Source organism: Globicephala melas, chromosome 19 (assembly GCF_963455315.2).
Source record: "Globicephala melas chromosome 19, mGloMel1.2, whole genome shotgun sequence".
Lineage (NCBI taxonomy): Eukaryota > Metazoa > Chordata > Mammalia > Artiodactyla > Delphinidae > Globicephala > Globicephala melas.
Window position 1 is genome coordinate 8,097,679 of NC_083332.1, and position 20,103 is coordinate 8,117,781.

The 20,103-nt window shown below is 59.1% G+C and overlaps 1 protein-coding gene across 4 annotated transcripts in view; it reads right to left on the reverse strand.

Moving 5' to 3' along the window:
- Window positions 1–181: 181 nt before the first annotated feature.
- Window positions 182–20,103, reverse strand: part of BICRA (BRD4 interacting chromatin remodeling complex associated protein) — a 76,639-nt gene continuing 56,717 nt past the window's right edge. Inside the window, exons 7-16 of one of the 4 annotated variants that reach the window (XM_030873759.3) lie at window positions 16,318–18,288; window positions 15,608–15,784; window positions 7,303–7,920; window positions 6,966–7,146; window positions 6,543–6,652; window positions 5,527–5,588; window positions 4,219–4,367; window positions 3,917–4,011; window positions 3,621–3,723; window positions 182–3,048 (exon numbers count right to left, since the gene is read on the reverse strand). In XM_030873759.3, coding sequence (XP_030729619.1) covers window positions 1,940–3,048; window positions 3,621–3,723; window positions 3,917–4,011; window positions 4,219–4,367; window positions 5,527–5,588; window positions 6,543–6,652; window positions 6,966–7,146; window positions 7,303–7,920; window positions 15,608–15,784; window positions 16,318–18,288 — 4,575 coding nt within the window. In that variant the 3' untranslated portion in view covers window positions 182–1,939. The remainder of the gene's footprint in view (window positions 3,049–3,620; window positions 3,724–3,916; window positions 4,012–4,218; window positions 4,368–5,526; window positions 5,589–6,542; window positions 6,653–6,965; window positions 7,147–7,302; window positions 7,921–15,607; window positions 15,785–16,317; window positions 18,289–20,103) is intronic. The other 3 variants (XM_030873766.3, XM_060289382.2, XM_060289384.2) reach the window with 3 other exon arrangements.

Below are 20,103 nucleotides of genomic sequence, written 5' to 3' on the forward strand. Positions count from 1 at the left end.
ACACGCACAGAGTGGCAAAAACGTTGAGTCGCTAAGGCGGCGCCCTTGTACTGGAAATGAAGTATCCTTTTGGGGGTCTATTTAGTGCCACGTGTCTCACATTTTTGTGCTTTTGTTGATTTCACTGTTTTATTTTTCATATATATATATTTAAACTTAATTTTTGGCTGTGTTGGGTCTTCCTTGCTGCGCGCGGGCTTTCTCTAGCTGTGGCGAGCCGGGGCTACTCTTCCTTGCAGTGCGCGGGCTTATTGCCATGGCTTCTCTTGTTGCGGAGCACGGGCTCTAGAGCGCAGGCTCAGTAGTTGTGGCGCATGGGCTTAGTCGCTCCGCGGCACGTGGGATCTTACCGAACCGTGTGCCCTGCATTGGCAGGTGGATTCTTAACCACTGCGCCACCAGGGAAGTCCTGATTTCTCTGTTTTAAGTGGCCCCCAGGTGCAGCGCTTTGTGCTGTCTCAAGTGCTTAAGCACAAGAAGGCTGGGATGTGCCTCACGGAGAAAACACGGGTTAGAGAAGTTTCACTCAGGCACGAGTTCTAGTATCGTTGGCCGTGAGTTCAACGTTAACGAATCAGCACTATACATTAAGTGAGGTGTCTTTAAACAGAAACACACATAAAACAAGGCGATGTCTTGACGGCTTGACAAAAAACGTGACCAGAGGCTGGCAGGAAGCCCCTGTATTTCCCCCCAGGAGCGATGGTTCAGTATTTGCTAATTCCGTGTTCCCAGAGACCACAGAACCTTAGCAGGAATGATACGAATCGCCTGCGTTTGGTTGAACTTTTTCACTGTCTGCCTTCTCCACCACCAAGCTGGCCCTCCCAGGACAGGCGCTTGTCTTGTTCAGCTGCACCCCTGTGCCTGGAACAGGGCCTGGCGCCCAGTAGGGGCTCACATGCGTATGTGGACTAAGCCCTCGCAATCCCCCTCTCCACCCACCTGTCGCCCCTACCCCCGGACTCCAAACAAGTCCCCAGAGACCCGAAAGCAAAGGGGGCCGGGGGGGGGGCGTCAGTACAGTTTTAAAAAAAAGGATCGATTTTTAATTTACAAGAGTTCCAAATGTACAGAATTCTCCTTTAAAAAAATCGTTATACACAATAAATACAGTACAAAAAAATTTATCTTACAGTACTAGTTTTGTCTCCAAGATTTCGAAATCTGGCGTGGGTGGCTGGCGGCAGGAAGAACAGAGGGAAGACTGGCTGGGGAGGGGGTGGGAGGAAGACCCCGGTTTCCTGTTTTGGAGGTGCTCGGATTTCAGTCGAGGGACTGGAGGCTTCGCAATCTCTCGTTCTCATTCGAGCGCACACAGAGGGACATAGGACACGGAGCGGGACGCACACACATGGATGGGACACAGCTGCCCGCGGGCGCAGCGCTCCCAGCTGGGGGTCCCGGCATGCAGGCTCACGCCGCCCCTCCCGTGCGTTTCCTTTCTCGGCCTGTGGGGGGCGGTGGGGAGAGGCTGAGCGCAGCTCGCAAGGACCTGCCGGCTCTGAGCGCCCTCCACGCAGGGATCCGTGAAGCCACACGGACAGGCCCGGTACCCGGAGACGCGTGAGCAGTGGGGACAGCCAGGAAGCCCTCATCCCTGGCAAAAGCGCACGTGTCCCCCGGTGGGGGGGCGGAGTGTGCAGGAAATGGGAAGAAATAGGAAATGACACACCAGGATTACCCCCTCCTTTGGCAGGGGGACAGTTTACATTACAGCCCCTCCCCTTAATCCACGACCCCCACCCACCAACCCGGCTGAAGCAGGAGGTGGGGGACGAGGCCTTTGTGACTCAAATAACTTAGGCAAGAAAAACTCAAGGGGTCCCCGGCTCGTGTCCCCCAGGAGGCTGAGGTCGGACGCCCGGCTGCCCCCCTCCCCCCTCCCCGCGGCGTCCCTGCGGAGCGAGGGGACAGGGAAGGGAAGACCAGCCCGGTGTTATCTGTTCAACGTCCTGGCGCCGAGGCCACCGTTGTGACTGGAGGGCGGGTAGGCCTCCGGCCTGTGCAGGGGCGTCGGGGAGGCAGGCGTGACCGCCGCCGGGGCGGCGTGTGGGTACGGGGGAGCGGGCGTCCGGCCGGGGGCCTGTTGGAGGTTCAGGATGCTGTCGATGGCGCTCTGGAGGTGTTCCGTGAGCGTGTCGTCCTGCGGGCTGTCGCTGGAGAAGCTGGCCTGGTCCACGTCGGGCGACTCGGACTTGCGCCGCTTGGCCGGGGGCAGCGGGGGCGCCTCCCAGCCGGGCTCCCGGCTGCCGCTGCCCTGCCCGGCGCCGGCCGCGGGTTCGGCCGGGGCGCCCTTCAGCATGCGCTGGTACAGCTCGTCCTCCACCGCCGCCAGCTCGCGGATGAGCCCGCTGGTGGCCTCGTCCACTTTGGTGGGCAGCGGGGCCGGGCTGCCACCCCGGGCTCTGCCCGCTGCCGCGCCCTCGGCCGCCCCGCCGCCCGAGGCCTCCACGTTCTCGCGGTAGGTCTTGCGGAGGGGCAGGCGGGGGCAGTGGGGGGCCGGCGCCGGTGGCTTGCGGTCGGCAGCGGCCGGCGGCGGCGGGTGGTCCACTGTGCCGTTCATCTGGCCGGTGGCGGGGGGCGGCGGCGGGGGCCGGGGCGGGGGCTCGGCCGCCTTGAGGGCGGCGGGGGGTGGCGGCGGGGTCTGGTGCACCGGGTCCAGCGCTGTGTTGTGGACGACCTTGCTGAGTCCGGCTTCCTGTTTGATCTTGAGCTTGAGGCCAATGCGGCTCCGGGCCTCATAGGTCTTGATGGGCGGGCGGTTACGGGAAGGCATCGGGCCGTCCTCGTCGGCGTCCAGGGAGGAGGCAGCGGAGGACAAGGCAGATGAGGACAGGGAGGAGGAGGACGCCCGGGCCCAGCTCACGGAAGGGGAGCCGCCCGCCCCACCGTGCCGGATCACCAGCTTGGTGGGCAGGTGCAGAGGGGGTTGGGTCGGGGCCCCAGACGCTGAGGACGGTGATGGGCCGTGGCTGGGGAGCCGGTGTCCCTCGGAAGAGGCGGCGAGGGGGAGGCCGAGAGAGCGCGAGGAAGACACATACTCATCTGCAGGAGAAGGGGGCCAAGAAAACCCAGGGGGTTAGGGAAAGCACGAGGCGCCTGCAGAGCAGAGCTGAGAGGAGCCGGCGTACACTGAGCGCCTACTACCTGCCAGGCCCGGGGCTAAGCCCTTGACGCATCGAGTCCTGAGGACATACTGCTAGGTAGGACCCCTTCCCCAATTCCCAAGTCCCCCCAGTGTGCAAATCACAGGTCAGCACCGGAGAGGGGACGCCCCCTCCACTTCTGCAGCCCAGGCACCTCGCTTGCTGCACCCCGGCCCTGGCTCTGCTCCCCTGCTTTTCTATCCCCTGGGGGTGGCAGAATGTTCCCTCCATCCAGGCCAGGATCGGGGAGGTGAAATGGACACTTGGTGATGGAGGAGGAGGAAGGTGAGCTCAGCTTTCTGTGGTTTCAGAGCCGGGAGCACGCGGCAGGAAGGCGGGACTCGGGCGCCGCCCAGTGGTGGGGTGAGGTAAGGCCACGCACCCTGCTCCCGCCCCAAGTCTAATTCGGCGGCTCTGGCACTGGGCACTACGCGGGTAGGAGTGGGGGACTCCGCCCCTCTCCCCTCTCACCAGGCTTCTCCTTGGCCAGCTGCTTGTCCAAGGCCAGCGTGGTCTTTTCCTCCTGAATGAACATTCGGTCGATCATTACCATCTCCGCTGAGGGGCTCACCCTCTGAGGGGGGAGAGAAGAGAAGATGGGCAAGTGAAGAGGTGAGGTGGGGGAGGGGACGCGAGCCACCGGCATGGATGGGACACATTCCAAACTGTCCTTGTGATCCCACCCAGCCCCCCTCCCTCCTTCTTGCCCAGAGGGGGTGAGGGGAAAGGGCAGGGTCCCCCGGGGAAGAAGGTGATGGCCACCCTACCCGGGACTCCTCCAAGAGCAGGAGGCGGTATTTATTGAGCATGGCCTGGGTGCGTTTCAGCAGCTGCGTGGAAACCGTCTCAAACTCCTCGTCCACTGTGGAGGAAGAGAAGGGGTCCGGAGGCCCAGATGTTGGGGACCTAGGGACCCGCAGATGCGCACGGAGCTGGGCGCATCCTGACCCACAGTCAAGGGCGCGTGCAGAGTTGCACTAGCATCTGCTCCTCGGCACCCTCTTCAGTCCTCGCCACCCGCCTCCACACGCCGGGGACAGGGTGGGGAGAGTCCCAGGGGAGGCCTCACCTTTGTGGTAGTCGTTGGGGGAGGGGAGGGCACCCTGGTAGACGTGGTAGGGCAGGAGGCGATGCAGGGCGTCCTCAAAGGAGGGGAAGGCCGTCTTGTAGTCAGGGTGCAGGACGGAGCCCTGATGTTTGTGCAAATGCTCCAGGAAGCTGGGGGTTGGGGAGGATACCACACACCCACACACACACACACACACAGCACCCCCACACACACAAACACACGCACACACACACAGAGCTGGTGGTGAGGCCAGGAGACAGCAGATCCTGGACCCTGAGCCCCAGGCCACAAGACAGAAAACGACGGGACAGGGAAAGGAACGCTGGGGGAGTGTGTGTTAATGGGTGCTGAATGTGCCTGTTCTGCCTCAGTGCATCTCTGGTGACAACCAAAGGCAGCAGGTGCTATCATTATGCCTATTTTACAGATGAGGAAACTGGGGTCCACAAAGGTGAAGTCCCTGACCCAAAGCACCTACAGCGAGGAAGAGGCAGTGCTGGCAGTCAGAGGCCAGAGCTTGAGACTCAGCTTCCATGCAATACCGTCTCCTGCCACCTGGGGTCAGCATGTCCCCTCTCTGCCTCTGACCCAGCAGCAGGCTTGGGGAGGCGGGCAGGGAGGTTGGGCCCCTGGTTGGTTGGTTGATAAGATCCTGTTCTCTCAATGGGCTGTTTTCTAGCCCAGCACGTAAACATGTACGAATGTACATCATACACCAGACATAATGTCCCACCAGACATGCTCGGCTGTACCCTGTGCTCTAGACCAGCAGCCCCTACACATCACGGGGGCAGGACCTGGTCTGGCTGGTGTTTCCAGAATCTAGCACAGGGCTGGGCACCGTATGAGGACACGACCAACACTCCCGGTGGAAGGAGGGCAGAAGAGAGGGACAGACCGCAGGCAAGCCGCCCATCCACCCAAACATCGGACCAGCCACGCACCCGTCTCATTACCATCCGTCCATCTACTCACCCAGGCCCCCATTCGTCCTTCCACCCGCCCAAATGCTCATCGCCCATCCCCTGATACGAAGCACTGCCTGCCCCAGGCCTGTTTGAGATGCTGGGGGTGCAGAGGTGACCAAGCCACGCCAAATCCCTCCCTCTTGAAGCCAGCAGCCTAGCTGTCTCATGAGTGCTCCTAACACGGCCTCACTGAATCCTCACCCATCACCCTATTATCACTACTATTCCCACCCCGCTTTCTAGAGGGGGAAGCTGAGGGTCTTCAGGGAAGTGGCACTGCCCAAACCACAGGGCTAATGGGAGGTGGAGGGAAGGCACGAGGACCGGGCACTGAACTCACCAGGCTTCTTTGCTGGGCTGAAGGGTAGGTGGCTTCTTCAGGCTGCTCAACTTGCACTCATACTGCGGGGTGGGGGGGTGGGGGGGGAAGAGGCCAATGAGAGGTACTGCGACGGAGGAGCCTTCCCTTGGCAGCCTGACCCTCTCCACCCCCCAGCCCGGGACAAAGATGGGAGGGGGCCGACGTCGCCCGAGATGGGGTCCTGGTCCCAGCTGCGGGACGCTCTACCGCAGCTTCAACCTGCGGGGAAGACCCGGGCTGGACACGGTGAGGAGAGGGTGACAGGCAGGCTCGAGCCCTCGGCGCCCTCCACCTGGGTCCCCTCCAGCCCCTTATCCGGCCTGGGTCTCTCGGCCTCCGCCTGGTGTCTCCCTCCCTGCCCACCAAATGGCCCTTGAATCCCTCGTCCTTGTCCGGCATCTGATTTGCAGACTCTTCTCATTTTGCCTAAATCTCTCTCTTGACTTCCCTTGCTCATGCCCGGTCTTCCCTCTCAAGCTCTTTCGAATCTTGGTCTCCGCCTCGGTCTCCCCCAGACCCCGCACACTCCCTGTCTCGTCCCTCCAGCCTGGGTACCACTATCCTAGTTCTCCCCGCAACCTCCCCCCTCCATCTCTGCCGTCTCTGTCTGACTCAGTGTCTCACTGCCCACCCCGCCCTGCCCCTCCATCTAGGGTCTCACCCCACCTGTCCCGAGCCCATGCAGCCCCTCCTCCTACAGTCAATCTCTCACCTGCTCCAGTCCCCAGTGACCGTCGGGGTTCTCACTCAGGCCATCTCTCCTATCATCACCCTGTCATTTTGGTGTCCGGGAGGGGTCTCTGTCCAACTATCTCGGTCTCCCGTGTGGCCCCCCCGCCCCGCCCAGACCGTCCTGGTGTCCCACCCATCGCCAGGCTGTGTCTCATCTGCTCGTCTCTGTCTGCCGGTCAGCACCCCCGTCCCCCTCCGGTCCCCGTCCTGGTTTCCCGGCGATGTCGCTCAGGCCCTAGCCCTCCACTCTGGCGGCCCCTTACCTGCAGCCCGGAGGACTTCCCTGGCCCAGATGCAGCGGCCTTGGCCACAGTCAGGGTGGGGAGGTTGCTGGCAAAGGCTTTGCTCTCGGCGGGAAGCAGAGGAGGGAGGCCTGGGGACGAGGTGGGGCAGACAGGACTCAGGGGTCACTGGTGCGAAGGTGCCTCCAAAGACGCGACCCTGCACCCCTCACTTCTCTGCTTCTTTGGCCTCAGTGGCTGTGTCAGCCCTGGAGGGAGCGCCCCCGGAGGGACATCTGGAGAGACGGCCCTTCCTCCTCCACCTTCCCTGTCCTGGGAGGTCTGGGCGACCCCTTGGGCTCATGCCCCCAGGCTCTGCCCTAGCCCGTCCTCCCCGGCCCCCAGCCCCCCATCCACCCACCTTCGGGCCCCCCAGCCCTCGTGCGTGGGCCACCTCTCCCCTACCTGCAGTGGCCACGGGCGCCGGGGCCGGGGCATGGCTGGGGGCGGTGGAGGTCCCAGATGGGGCCTGCCCACTGACCAGCCCGGAGGCGGTGGGGCTGCCGAGGGGCCCCAGGCTGGCGGAGGTCTGCGGGGCGGCGGGGGCGCCCACAGCCTTGCTCTGGAGGATGATTCCGGACGGCACCTGAGGAGGGCGACAGGTGGCTGGGGGGCACACGCTAGGAGTGGGGGCGGCCAGGAACCAGGGCTGGGGGCGAAGACAAAGCCATGGAGTGCCAGGGGCTCCAATGGGACTTAAGGGGGGGCGGGGCGGGCGGGGCCGGTCCCTGCCTCCGATTACCTGGTGAAATCTCTCGAGAAGAGCCTTCGGCTGGGGCAGCGCCGGGAAGGGGGTGGCCACCATCTGGAAGGTCCGAGGAGGCGGGGCGGGGGGCGCGGCGGGCTCGGGGACCAGGTGGAGGGTCGGAGGGGGCGTGGGGGACTTGTGGGGCCCCTGGCCAGGGGGGAACTGGAGCTGGAAGTCGGGCGGCGTGGGGGCTGGCAGCCTGGAGGACGTCTCGGAGGAGGAGGCCACGACAGAGGAGGTGGAGGCTGGGGCCAGTGGCCCCTCCAAGGGCTGGGAGGGGGGTCGTAGAGGGGGCTGCGGTGGGCCTGGGGCACTGGGGGCCGGCGTGCTCGCAGGTGGGGGGACGCCCAGCTGGTTCTGGATGACAAAGATGCTAGGCAGAGTGGGGGGGGCCTGGGGCGGAGGGCAAGGGTGCAGGGCGGGCTCTGAGGGTGGCCGGGACAAGCTCTGGGGCTGCGAAGGTGGGCGGGAGTGGGGTCGGGAGGGCGGGCGGGAAGGGGGCCGCGGAGGGTGCGGGGAGGGCAGGTGAGGGCTGTCTCCCAGCGGGGCCTGGTGAGGTAGTGATGGGGATGACGAGGGGCCTGGGCCCTTCAGCGGAGCCGCCGCTGGGATCTGGGCAGGGGAGGGAGGGAGAGCGGAGGGGGCGGGGTCAGAACCAGCCTTGGCTCCCGTTGCCCCAAGACACTGGGGACCCCGGCCGCCCCCACCAGAAACCCCCGCTTCTTAGCCACCCCTTGTCCTGAAAGGACCCCACCACCCTTCCCGCCTCTCACTTCTGAACTCCCCACCTCACCGCTCCACCCGCCCCCCTCAAGCCCTGCACACGTCCACCTACCTCATTCCCTCAATCCGCCCCCCACCTTCCCCCACACTGTCTGTCCCCACCTCCGCCTTCCATCCATCCCCCCATCCCCCGACACCTCTGCCCTCCGATCTCACACCCCTCCCCATGTGCCCCCCCAGTCCCCCCAGATGAAGGCGAGCTCTGCAGGCTTTGGGGGTAGCAGCATAGGAAGCAGTGGCGGGGGCACTACGCCAGCTGCCCAGCGGATAGGCGGGGGGGCCGGGGAGCACGAGCACAGCAGCAAGGGGGGGAGGGAGGTGGCCAGGCGGGGGCAGCGTTCCAGCCGCCGGCCCTGGCCCGACCGTCCAGCTAACCCAGGAAAACAGATAGCAGCACAGACACTGTGGCTGCATACTGGGGCGGGGGGGCTGATGGCCGAGGAACGCACGGCTGGGGACTAGGGGATCCAGGGAGGCAGGGGTAAGGACTGAAACTGAGGGTCAGGGTCAGGCCCCTCTGGACACCAGCCCATGAGTTACGGGTCCCCTTCTAAGTGTCCGTGGCCGCTGCCTCCGTGTGCCTGTGTGGCCGTGGCTGCACGCCTACCTGGGAGCCACGTGAGCCTGCAGGTATGGGCGTGCATGTGTGTGCGCGTGCGTGTGCACACTCATGTGTCAGACTTGCGCACGCAATCCGGGCACTCGTTCTGTAACACGTACAGTGACCTCGCCTACAACACACCTCGGCCAGAGCGCCTCAGCCCTCTGCACTCTTTTCCCTCAGAGGCCACCTCCCCAAGAACCGTAACCTCAGCAGCTACTGTTGAACCAGCGAGCACCACCGGGTACCTGACACTGTGCTGGCGGCGCCTTTCTGCTCACTGTGCCCCGGTGACGGTGCACACTGATCCAGCGCGTACGGCTGGGAACCTGTACCCACTCGTGTGGTCTCTCCACGGTCCCGAGAGCTGTGATGATATTGGACCCATTTCACAGATGAGAAATTGAGGCCAGGGAGCCAGAAGTACTGGTCGAGTCTTGGACAGGTGCTCGTCATCTCCCTGGCTTACCTACACCACCCAGTGAGTGACTTCCAAGCTGAGCAAGGAGGACGCGTGCTCAGAGGGCTCGGGGGACTTGCCCAAGGCCACCCACGGCTGCCACGCTCCAGAGCTCGGGCTCTTTGCTTCAAGCCCCCAAAGTGGGCCAACTGACAATTCCGGAGTTATGGCTTGCTTTTTAAGCCTCCAGGCTTGGCCCTGCATAACTTCAAATTCAAAGTTAAAAAACCAACTAACCTATCAACCACTCTCTCTGTCCCCAAAGGCTTGCCACCTCTAAGGAGGTATCAGAAGCTTGGACCTTGGCTCTCAAGGGGCGGGTGAGATTGTCACCTGGACAACCCTCTGGAAGGCGGTTTGATCTGGTGCTTTTGAAAGACCCTCGAGTTGACCTGGTAATCCCCCCTCCAGGAATCTGGGATAAGGGGCATTCAGGCGCACGTTCACAGGGCTGGCCACTGTGGGACTATTTACACTAGAGAAAACAGGAGAAGAAACCCAATGGCGGCAGCAGGTGAGTAGCTGAAGTGAGTTAGGGCGAAGGGAGCCGGCCCACTCGACACTTCCCCCCACCCCCCCAAGCACAGGCTTCCGAGGGTTTGGTGAAGTGGCAACACAGCCGTGCCAGATGCTAAGGGAGATAAGGAGAACGGGCCATGACGCGGTCACTGGACCACTGGCTAGACTGCATTATGGACAGTGGATCTGCCAACTGTATTGTCTCACGGCTACATTTGCGGAATCTGATAACTCTGCTGTGATCGAGTAAGAGAATGCTCTTATTCTCAAGGGCTGAAATACTATGCTAAAATATGAAGGGGTAAAGAAGCATGATGTCTGCAATTTACTCTCAAATGAGTCAGGGAAAAAAAAAAAAGTAGACATGCTGAGAGGGCTACAGCTAGAGCGATCGCAGCCAGATAGATATTTACAGTGGGTAAACGTGGCGGGGCAGCCGGCTTCTGAGGCGGCCCCCAGCGATCCCCGCCTCCTCGGATCCAGTCTCCCACGTTGTATCAGGGTTGGTCTCTGGTCAAAAGCGGCCAAGAGAACTCAGGAGAAGCGACCACACGTCACTTCCAAGATTAGGTTATACTATAAAAGACTGTGGCTGCCATCCTGGGTGCTCTCTTGCGCTCTCTCTGCTGGATCAGGCACTTGGGGGAAGCCAGCTGTAGAGCATGTTGTGAGCTGCCCTTCGGGGAGGCCTCAGCCTCAGTTCGTCTCTACACAGGCCCTCCCTCCTGCCAGCAGTTGCACGAGTGCACCATCTTGGAAGCAGATTCTCCAGCCGGGTCAAGCCTTCATATCACCGCAGTCCTGGTTGATACCTTGACTATAATCTAAGAGATCACGAGCCAGAACCTTCCAGTTAATCTGCTTCCGATTCCTGATCCTTAGAGACCATGTGAGATAAGTTAACGTCTGTTGTTTCAAGCTGCTACATTTGGGAGGGGTGGTGGTGGTGGTAATTTGTTACACAGCAATAGACAACCAATACATCTGGTCAGAGAGTAAAGAACTCTCATGAGTATTATTCCCATGTACTAGTCTTATAAATTTGCTGTATGTTTGAAATGATTTTAAAATGAAAAGTTTAGTGAATTCCCTGGAGGTCCAGTGGTTACGACTCTGTGCTTTCACTGCCAAGGGCACGGGTTCAATCCCTGGTCAGCAAACTAAGATCCCACATGGTGTAGCCAAAAAAAAAAAAAAAAAAAAAAAGAAAAAAGATAAAGAAAGAAGAGAAAAGTTAAAAAGTAACCAAAAAAGTTTAAAAATTAAAAAAAGAATCTCATCCTCATTAAAAATACAGAGATAAATACACACTCCCCCCAAACCAAGTCAAAAACCAAACGACATACTGGGGGAAAGAGTTGCAACTCATAGCCTAGACAAAGCTCATCTCTCTCATATACAAAGAGCCTCTAGAAATCACAAATAATAACAAGCAGTGAGAAAAAAGATGATCAGACAGTGTGCAGAAAAAGAAACACAAAAGGCTGAACTGTATCAAGAGATGTTCAACCTCACTTGTAATAAGAGAGACGCAAATCAAAACACCCTATGGAACCATGTTCAGGCATCGCATTAGGAATAAGCCGTATGTCTCATAAAGACACTCGTGCATTGCCTTTGGGGGTCTACACTGGCACCATTTGCTACAGCCTCAGAGGAATGCAATTCAGCAGCAGCTGTGCAAATTCTAAGTGCACCTGTGCTTTGAACCTGCAAACAGGCTTCCAGGAAGTGACCAGAGAGATACGCCTGCACATGTGGGAAATGACAGGTGGATGAGTTGTTTACTGCAGCTCTGTGTGGAGGACCAAAGCCTGGACGTGGTCTATCGTGCATCAGGACAGCACTTCCGGGGATGAATGCTCACCCATCCCTATCTGTACAGAGGAATACTTCTCCGCTGTAACAAAGGACCAAGGAAACTCCCCATGTGCTGCCCAAGTAAGTGGATAACGTGCTACCTGCTGGAGAGAGAGAACTGTAAACCCGTATTTGCACGAGGCTGTATATACACAGAGCTGGAAGGAGATACAAAAAGTAAGTGCTGAGGCTACGGGGAAGGGCCAGGGGCTGGGAATGCAGGCATGGGGTGGGATGCTTTTCCCCGTACTTTAAAAATGCTTTTTCATGATCGAACCATGGGACTATAATACCTAATGTCAAAAGGACAAACGTTTTAAATGGATGGGAAGAAAAAAAAGCAAGGCCGAAAGGAAACGTCATACCAAGAATGGTACCAGTGGCTTCTGCATGCTGGTATTGTGGGTGATTTGTTTTTCTTCTTGGTTCTTTTCTGTATTTTCTAAGCGCTCTAAAGAAGCAGGAAATTATTTTTATAATCACTTTTTTTTTAAGCTCCCACAGGAGTGGACTGTTTACTGAGGGATTCCAACTGCCCGTGAGGAGATGGGAAGATGCTCGACTGACGCAGAGAATGAGAGAGAAGCGAAGGAGGAGGAGTGCATTTTTCCGCCTGGCCAGCAGTGAGTCGGCTGCTGATCTGGGGTTGAGGAAGCCGTGGGAGAAGGCCTTCACTGGCACAGACCTCACAGAGGAGCAACCGGTTTGGTCCATAACATGCTTGGGAAGCACTTACAGTCAACCCTCTGTATCCACGGGGACTGATTCCAGGACTCCCTCGGATACCCAAATCCAAGGATGCTCACGTCCCTTATATAAATGGCACCGTGTTTGCATATAACCTATGCACATCCTCTCGTATATTTTAAATCATCTCTAGATCGCTTATGATATCGAATATAATGTAAATGCTATGTAAATAGCTGTCTGAGCGCAGCAACGCCAATGTTGCTTTTTCCGGAATATTTTTCCCCGAGTATTTCAGATCCGCAGTTGGCTGAATCTGGGGACGCAGAACCTGTGGATACGGAGGGCCAACTGTATACCCTCTGGTCCAGCCATTCTATTTCTAGAAATTTACCCCTACGGGTATTCTCATGCATGTGCAAAGCCTGATACAAGAATACGTAGGGGAGTGTGGTCTGTTACCAATTCCACGGGAAACCACCTTAAGTATTCATGAATAGGGGACTGAAAAAATGAAGCCTTGAGTGTCTACGTAATGAAATAAAGACATCAAAAGCGTTGGCAAACTATGGCCCAGAGGCCAAATCTGGCCTGCCACCCGCTTAGCTGACCATTTTGTATGGCCCGCAAGCTAAGAATAGTTTTTGTACATTTTTAAATGGTTGAAAAGAAGTCAAAAGAAGAAGAATATTTTCTGACTTGGGACACTGACAGGGGATTCAAATTTCAGTGTCCATACATAAGGTTTTATTGGAACACGCCCATGCTCATTCATTTATCTAGAATCTAGATCTAGAACTGCTGCTAGGCTATAATGACAGAGACCTGCAAAGCCTAAAATGTTTCCTGTTGGCCCTTCGTGGAAAATTCACCCGGCTTCTTTCACGCCTTCAGGACTTTCAACATGCCCGGCCCTGTTCAAGCACTTTACATACATTAACTTATTTATCCCTCACAACAACCTATGAAGTAGATGCCACTATCATCCTCCTCGTTTGACAGGTCAGGAAACTGAGGCACAGAGCCTGTAAGTGGCAGGGTCGGGAGCAGAGTCCCTGTTCCTAACTTCCCCTAACAACAATTCTCCGGGACGGTGGTTTTCAAGGCACACCTAGTGCCCATCGGTAATGGCTCTCCCCCTTTGCTCTCGCGGTGGGCTGCTCAGCGCCGGGCGGGTGCTCGTATGTGTGGCTGGGTTCCTTCCTCCACTCATTTATTTTACAAATGCTCACCAAGCATCTGCTGCAGGCCAGGCACTGTTCTGGGCGCTGGGGAGACAGCAGGGCCTGAACGCACACAACTCTCTGCCTCGTGGACTTTACGCTATAGTGAAGCGTATACGTTACAGAGAGGCATTCATGTTACAGTGAAGACAGTTAACAGGGAAAACAGGCGGCCTGGTCAGAGGGTGGTCAGTGCTATGGAGAAATGCAAACCAGGGAAGGTGGCAAGGGAGGGCCGGGAGGAGTCAGGAAGGTGACCAACTTGTCCTGGTCTGTCTGGGACCGTCTCAGTTTTAAAACTGAAAGTCCCGTCTCCCGAGATCCTCCTCGGTACTGGGTAAACTGGGCTGGTTGGTCACCCAAGGAGCGAGTCTAGACAAGTACCTGCAGGGTGTGCAACATTAAAGTGGCAGAGTACACGTGTGCCCTGGCCTGGCTCTCAACCACAGCACTCAGAAAAAGGGCTCCTACCAGCCCCACGTTCCAGCTGAGGACGGGAGCCCGTGAGGCTCGGAGAGGGGACTGCCCTTGGCCCCAGGGACCCAGGCCTGGTCCGACCACTCTAGAGACAGTGCTTCCAACCTGAGTCTCTCATGGGCCAGGCGGCCCCTCGCCCCTCCCCTACTCCTGCCTGGTCTTCCTCTCTGGGTAGAGATGACCTGAGGACATCCTGGCCCCATGTCCCTCTGGACTGACCCATAAACACAATAGCTAAGATAATAATAATAGCAAATATTTATGGAGTGCTTACCCTGTGCAAAGCACATATTAACTGGTTTATTTCTCCTAACAGACCTATAAAGAAACTATTATTCCCATTTTCCAGATGAGGAAATCAAGGCTCGGCAGTTACAGGGACTCGCCCAGGGTTAGCACAAGGCCTGACACATACGTAGTGCACCCCTTTCCCTAAACAACTGTTGATGGAATGAAGAAACTAGTTGCTTCAAGTCACATGGTGAGTAGCAGAGCCTGAGAATGAAATCATGGCTGTTTAAGGCCAAGGCCCAGCTGATTTCTGCCTTCCTGGACCTTGCTTATGTTATTCCCTCCTCTTCCTGCCTACCCTAATCCACCCACCCACTGGTCCTTTTCAAAGGAGTACAACATCCATCCTCTCAAATGCTGATGTGCTAATGACTTATATGAGACAATGGCTAATTTCTCTAATATGTAAAGAGTTTCTACAAATCAACAAGAAAATGACCATTAACCCCAAATTTGAAAATGGCCAAGGATATGAACAGACAATTCCGTAGAAAGGAAAACACAAATAGCTCTAAATCTATAAAAACCTGCCCCGCCTCATTCACCGTAAAACAAAATGCATATTAAAACAAAACAAGAGACTATTTTCACCTATCTGATCGGCCAAGTTCAATATTGCTGAGGGTGGGGGCAAAAAGGCACAGATCATATATTGCCGATAATCTGTTAAACCAATTTACACTCCAGAGCAATTTGGCAATATCTGTCAAAACTACAAATACATTTGCTCTTAGACCTAGCAATTTCCTTTTAAAGAACTTATCCTACAAAGAGACACATGTAGAGTTCTTCTTTGCAACCTTGCTCAACCACAGCTAAAGACCAAAAGTGATCTAAATTCCCAACAACAACTGATTAAATAAATAATAGTACCTCCACACAATGGAATACTATGCAAGAATGAAGTACAGTCTCCAAGATGAACTGTGAAATAATAAAAGGTGCAGAATGCATGCAGAGTACACTATCACTTTGGTAAAAATGGAAGGGAAGGAAGCCAGTTGTCATTTTGCTCGTCTATGCGTGGGAAAGGAGTGCCAGAAACCGCCTTGGGAGGGAAAGCAGGAGAGGGGGCTTTGACCTAGACCTCTTGGTATCTTCCTTAAAATGTGAGCTACCTGAAGATTAGTTACCCAGATGGGAAAATGATCATTCGAGGACCTAATCCATTTCCTGCTGTGTGGATCTCGTGTCCCTGACTAGAGTGTGGTCTCAAGCATCCATGACTGTCCGGAGACCCTCAGGAAACATCTGGGGAGCCAAGGAGAGCACCGTTTCCCAAGCCAGCGAGACAGAGAGGCAGGCAGGGCAGCCAGGGAGCGAGCGGAGGGAACGGGGAAGGGGGGCGAGGGGCAGGGCTGGTCTGCGCTGGGACAGAGGCTGCTGGGGTTCGTCTACCTGGGGGGCCGGCGCCGGGGAGGCCTGGCTGTCGGGGGCCTGAGGGCCAAGGCCAGCTCCTTTGGTGACGGGGGTGGTCAGGGCTGGGTCTTGGGCGGGAGGCGGGGCGCTGACTATGACCGAGGCGGGCACGGAGAGGTGGGGGCCCTCTGTGGAGAGGGGCTGCTGGCTCCTCTCCTGAAACAGGCAGCCCGCACAGGGTCAGAGGCCATCCCCACGGACCCGCGGCCTCCCCACCCTGACACCCCGCCCCCACTGATGCACCAGGGAAGCGGGTGGTGGGAACCGGCTGGGGGGCACCAAGGCCGGGGGCTGGGAGGGAGCCCCAGGGTCCAGGAGGCCACAACCCGGGGCAGCTCCGAACCCTCAGTCCCGTGAGTCGTCTTCCAGCTCCACCCCAATGTGCATCTCTCCTGCCCCATCTGTCCGTCCATGTCTCAGCCACTGTCTCTGTGTGACCCCTCTCCAACCCTCCAGCAAGTGGGCAGTCTGTCAGCCAGTCACTCTCCTTGTCTGTCTGTCTCTGTGTCAGTCAGTTGGCCCTGTCACCCTCAGGCCTCCTCCTCGGGGACCTGGAGCAGGGGGGCCATGTCTGAGACGCTCTCCCTAACCCACAGGACCCTCCCACCCGCTGCTTCAACCACACCCGGTTCCAGCTCTTGGCCCCTCTCCACACAGACCCCCCGCCCCTGCCCGGCAGCCCTGGTTACCTGGGGCAGGAACATCTGCAGGGAGTCCTGAGTGAGGATGGCCGTGGCGGCGGCAGAGGGCGGCTGCCCCAGGACCATCTTCTCCGGGCTGGACGCCAGGCCTGGGCTGGGCTGGGGGGTGGAGGCCTGAGCCGGGGCGGCCTGCGGGGCAGGGCCCTGTGCGGGCTGCTGCTGTGGCTGTGCCTGCGGCTGCTGGAGGCCCAGAGGCAGCGGCGTGCTGACCGCGGGGGACGCCTGGGGCGCCGTCTGCACTGCGAGGACAGGCGCGGCCTCCCCGGCGGCGGCGGCGGCGGCGGCAGGGGTGGCGGGCTGCACCAGACCGTCGGGGGCGTTGAGCATAGCCACGGCGCTGGGGGGCAGAGTGACCCCCTGGAGGACGGTAGTGGCGGCGGGGCCGGTGGGTGCCGGCTGGCTCTGTGTGGGCAGGCTGCCCGCGGCCAGCGACACGGGCATCTGGAAGAGCGCTGGCTGGCCCACCTGGATGGGGGCCGCCGAGAGGATGTGGGCTGCGCTGTGGGCCCCGGAGTGGGGGGCCAGCACAGGGCCCAGGCTCAGCGGGCCCGCCAGGTTCTGGTTGGTGAGGATGGGGTTGGCGATGAGCTGTCCGCCCGCGTGGGGGGCTGCGGCCGCCAGGATCTGCCCGCCCACGTTGGCCGGCAGGGCCGAGAGCGGCTGGGGGAGCTGGACTGCCGACGTGCCGGGCAGCAAGAACTGGTTCTGGCCCGGCAGCATGTGCTGGGCGGGGATGACGATGCTGCTGCCTTGATTCAGGAGGTGCACGCTCATGGGCTTGCTCAGGGCCCCGGGGGGTTGCGGCGGGGCCCCGCCCGTGGTGGTGGCGGGAGGCTGCTTGAAGACGTTCGCCTGCAGGGCCGGCGCCGGGAAGCCCGACAGCACCACGTTCTGGCCGGCCTTGCCCGCCGCCATGAAAGTCAGGTTCTGGGGGGCCTTGGGCTGCTGTGGGAGGCCCCCTGCCTCGCCCTGGATGGTGAGCGTGGCGCCCGCGGGGGCGAACGGCTTGGGTGTCAGCTGGTAGAGCTTGGGGGGCAGCACGCCGGCAGGCTTGGGCTGGATGGGCGTGGGCGTGCGGTGCAGGATCACGTTGGGCGCCGGAACCAGTGGCGACGTGCCGAGGCCCGGGGCCACCGCCAGCGGCTGTCCCGAGGGCGCCCCGCTGGCCGCGGCCGTGGCGGCTCCCGCCCCTCCGAACACCGAGTTCCCATTGAGCGTGGTGGCCACGGCGGCAGGGAGGTTCTTCTGGATGACCAGGCCAGCCCCCTGCGGCGAGACGCCGGCCGATGCCAGGGTCACTGGCTCTGAAGGGCCAGCTGCCGAGGCCAGATAACCGCTGACGGGCACCTGCTTGGCCAGGAGCTGGGAGGTGGGCGGGTTGAGTGCCATGACGGGCTGGCCCACCACCTGGATGGGAGCCAGGCCGAGAGTAGCCGCCGCGGCGCCCCCGGGGCTGCCGTTGGGCAGGCCCTGAAGGCCTGGGATGGGCTGCAGGGTCACGTTGCCCAGGCCCACGGGCTGCAGGAAGGGCTGGACACTGAGGGCTTTGCTGACCACGTCCTGGGGCGGCACCAGGGCCTGGTGGGTCAGCACGGTGGGCGGGGCCTGCAGCCCCAGAAGGTCAGCCCCACCCGGGAAGAGGGCCTGGGGCCCCGTGGCCACGGCGGCAGCCCCTCCGGTCCCCGCTGGGCCAGCCCCGCCATCCGCAGGCTGCAGCGTGGGCAGCTGGAAGGGGCCCAGGTCCAGCTCGGCCTCGGCTTCGAGTGTCTGCTCGGTGATGTTGGCCTCCTGGAGGCTCTGCTGGAGGATGTCACAGGGCTGGTCGGCGCCCCCGCCGCCCCCGCCCCCCGCCGCCGGTGAGCCCAGGATATCATCTTCCAGGAAGTCGAGGTCCACGCTGGGGGCCGGCTGGCTGGGCTCTGGGTTCAAGTGGTTGCCAGAAGCTTCTTGCACGTGGAGCTGGAGGCAGGTAAGGTGTGAAGGAGAGAGCCGAGGTTAGCAAGGGGCCGGGCTCGGCACCGCGGAAGCAAAGGGCACTCGGAGTCAGGGCGGCAGGGATAGGAAGAACCTTCCACCTAGAAGTGGCTGGACCCGGGTTCAAATGCCAGCTTTGCCAGGGCTGGGCTGGGCAACCTGGGGCTTGCTTAATCCAGCCTGTTTCCCCATCTGCGCACGTCAGCAGAATGTAATAAAAACCATTTTCTAAACAGCCGTACAGGCCCGTAATACTTATCTGCAATTCCCAAACCCGAAAGGCTCTGGAAACCACAAACGTTTTGCTAACTGTAGGCTGTAAATCCTGAACGGAACTCAGGTGATGCTCTGAGGGAAAGGCATAATTCATCCACGTAATGTGACTCGCCTTAAGTCCGACCACAGAAAAGCGAGTGTGTTATGTTACATGCCCCACACACATATTCTGCATCACCTTTCCAGTATCTGAAAAACCCTGAATTCCAAAACAAGCCTGGCCCCAAAGGTTTCAGATAAAAGATCGTGCGGTTCTGTTAAAGGCAGCAGCGGCAGCAGCTACCGGACGGGAGCCTCACTTGGTGCCCAGCGCGATGTGAGCCTGACTGATTGAGCAGCTACCGGACGGGAGTCTCACTTGGTGCCCAGCGCGACATGAGCCTGACTGACTGACTGATGGATTGCTTGCTTGCTTGCTGCGTTGGGTTTTCGTTGCAGTGCGCGGGCTTCTCATTGCAGTGGCTTCTCCTGTTGCGGAGCGCAGGCTCTAGATGGGCGGGCTCCAGCAGCCGTGGCACACAGGCTCAGCAGTTGTGGCACACGGGCCCAGCCACTCCGCGGCACGTGGGATCTTCCCAGACCAGGGCCCGAACCCGTGTCCCCTGCATCGGCAGGCAGACTCCCAACCACTGCGCCACCAAGGAGGTCCCGAACCTGATGTTTCTTAAATGCTTTCCGGGATGGCAATCCAGGACACGAGTGTGTAATCGATACATGCACGCATTTTTGAGCAAATATTCTACAAGTAATAATCATGCCAATGGCATGGAAAACCCACTGATACTTGACCAGGTAATGGATCAAAACCTGTAGTTCGGGGGCTTCCCTGGTGGCGCAGTGGTTAAGAATCTGCCTGCCAATGCAGGGGACACGGGTTCGAGCCCTGGTCCGGGAAGATCCCACATGCCGTGGAGCAACTAAGCCCGTGCGCCACTAGTGAGCCTGCGCTCTAGACCCCGCAAGCCACAACTACTGAAGACCGCATGCCTAGAGCCCATGCTCTGCAACAAGAGAAGCCACTGCAATGAGAAGCCCGCACACCGCAACGAAGATTAGCCCCCGCTCGCCGCAACTAGAGAAAGCCCACGCACAGCAATGAAGACCCAACGCAGCCAAAAATAAATAAATAAAAAAAAAAGAACAACAACACCTGTAGTTTGAAAGATTCTGAGTTAATCCAAGTGGAGGGCTCAGAGCAGTACCTGGCTCTTGGCTGGCACGCGGGAAACATCTAGCGTTGTTACTGTCATTATTACTGTCCACGTTGTTGTTAATAACAGCCCAGTGAGGTGGGCACTGCTCCCTCCTTGCCTCCCAGACCGGGGAAAGGGGTCACCCTGCTGCGGAGTGGAGGGCAGTGCCTGGCAGGATGGGGCTCCGGCTCAGCCCCCAACCAAGGACCAGGCAGTTCTGAGTTCCTAACGGCTAAATGGCCATAACCAAACCCGCCTCCTAGGACAGTCGTGACATTCACTGACGTCACATACAGGAGGTACTGAGAACCTGACCAGGGACGTTATGGGT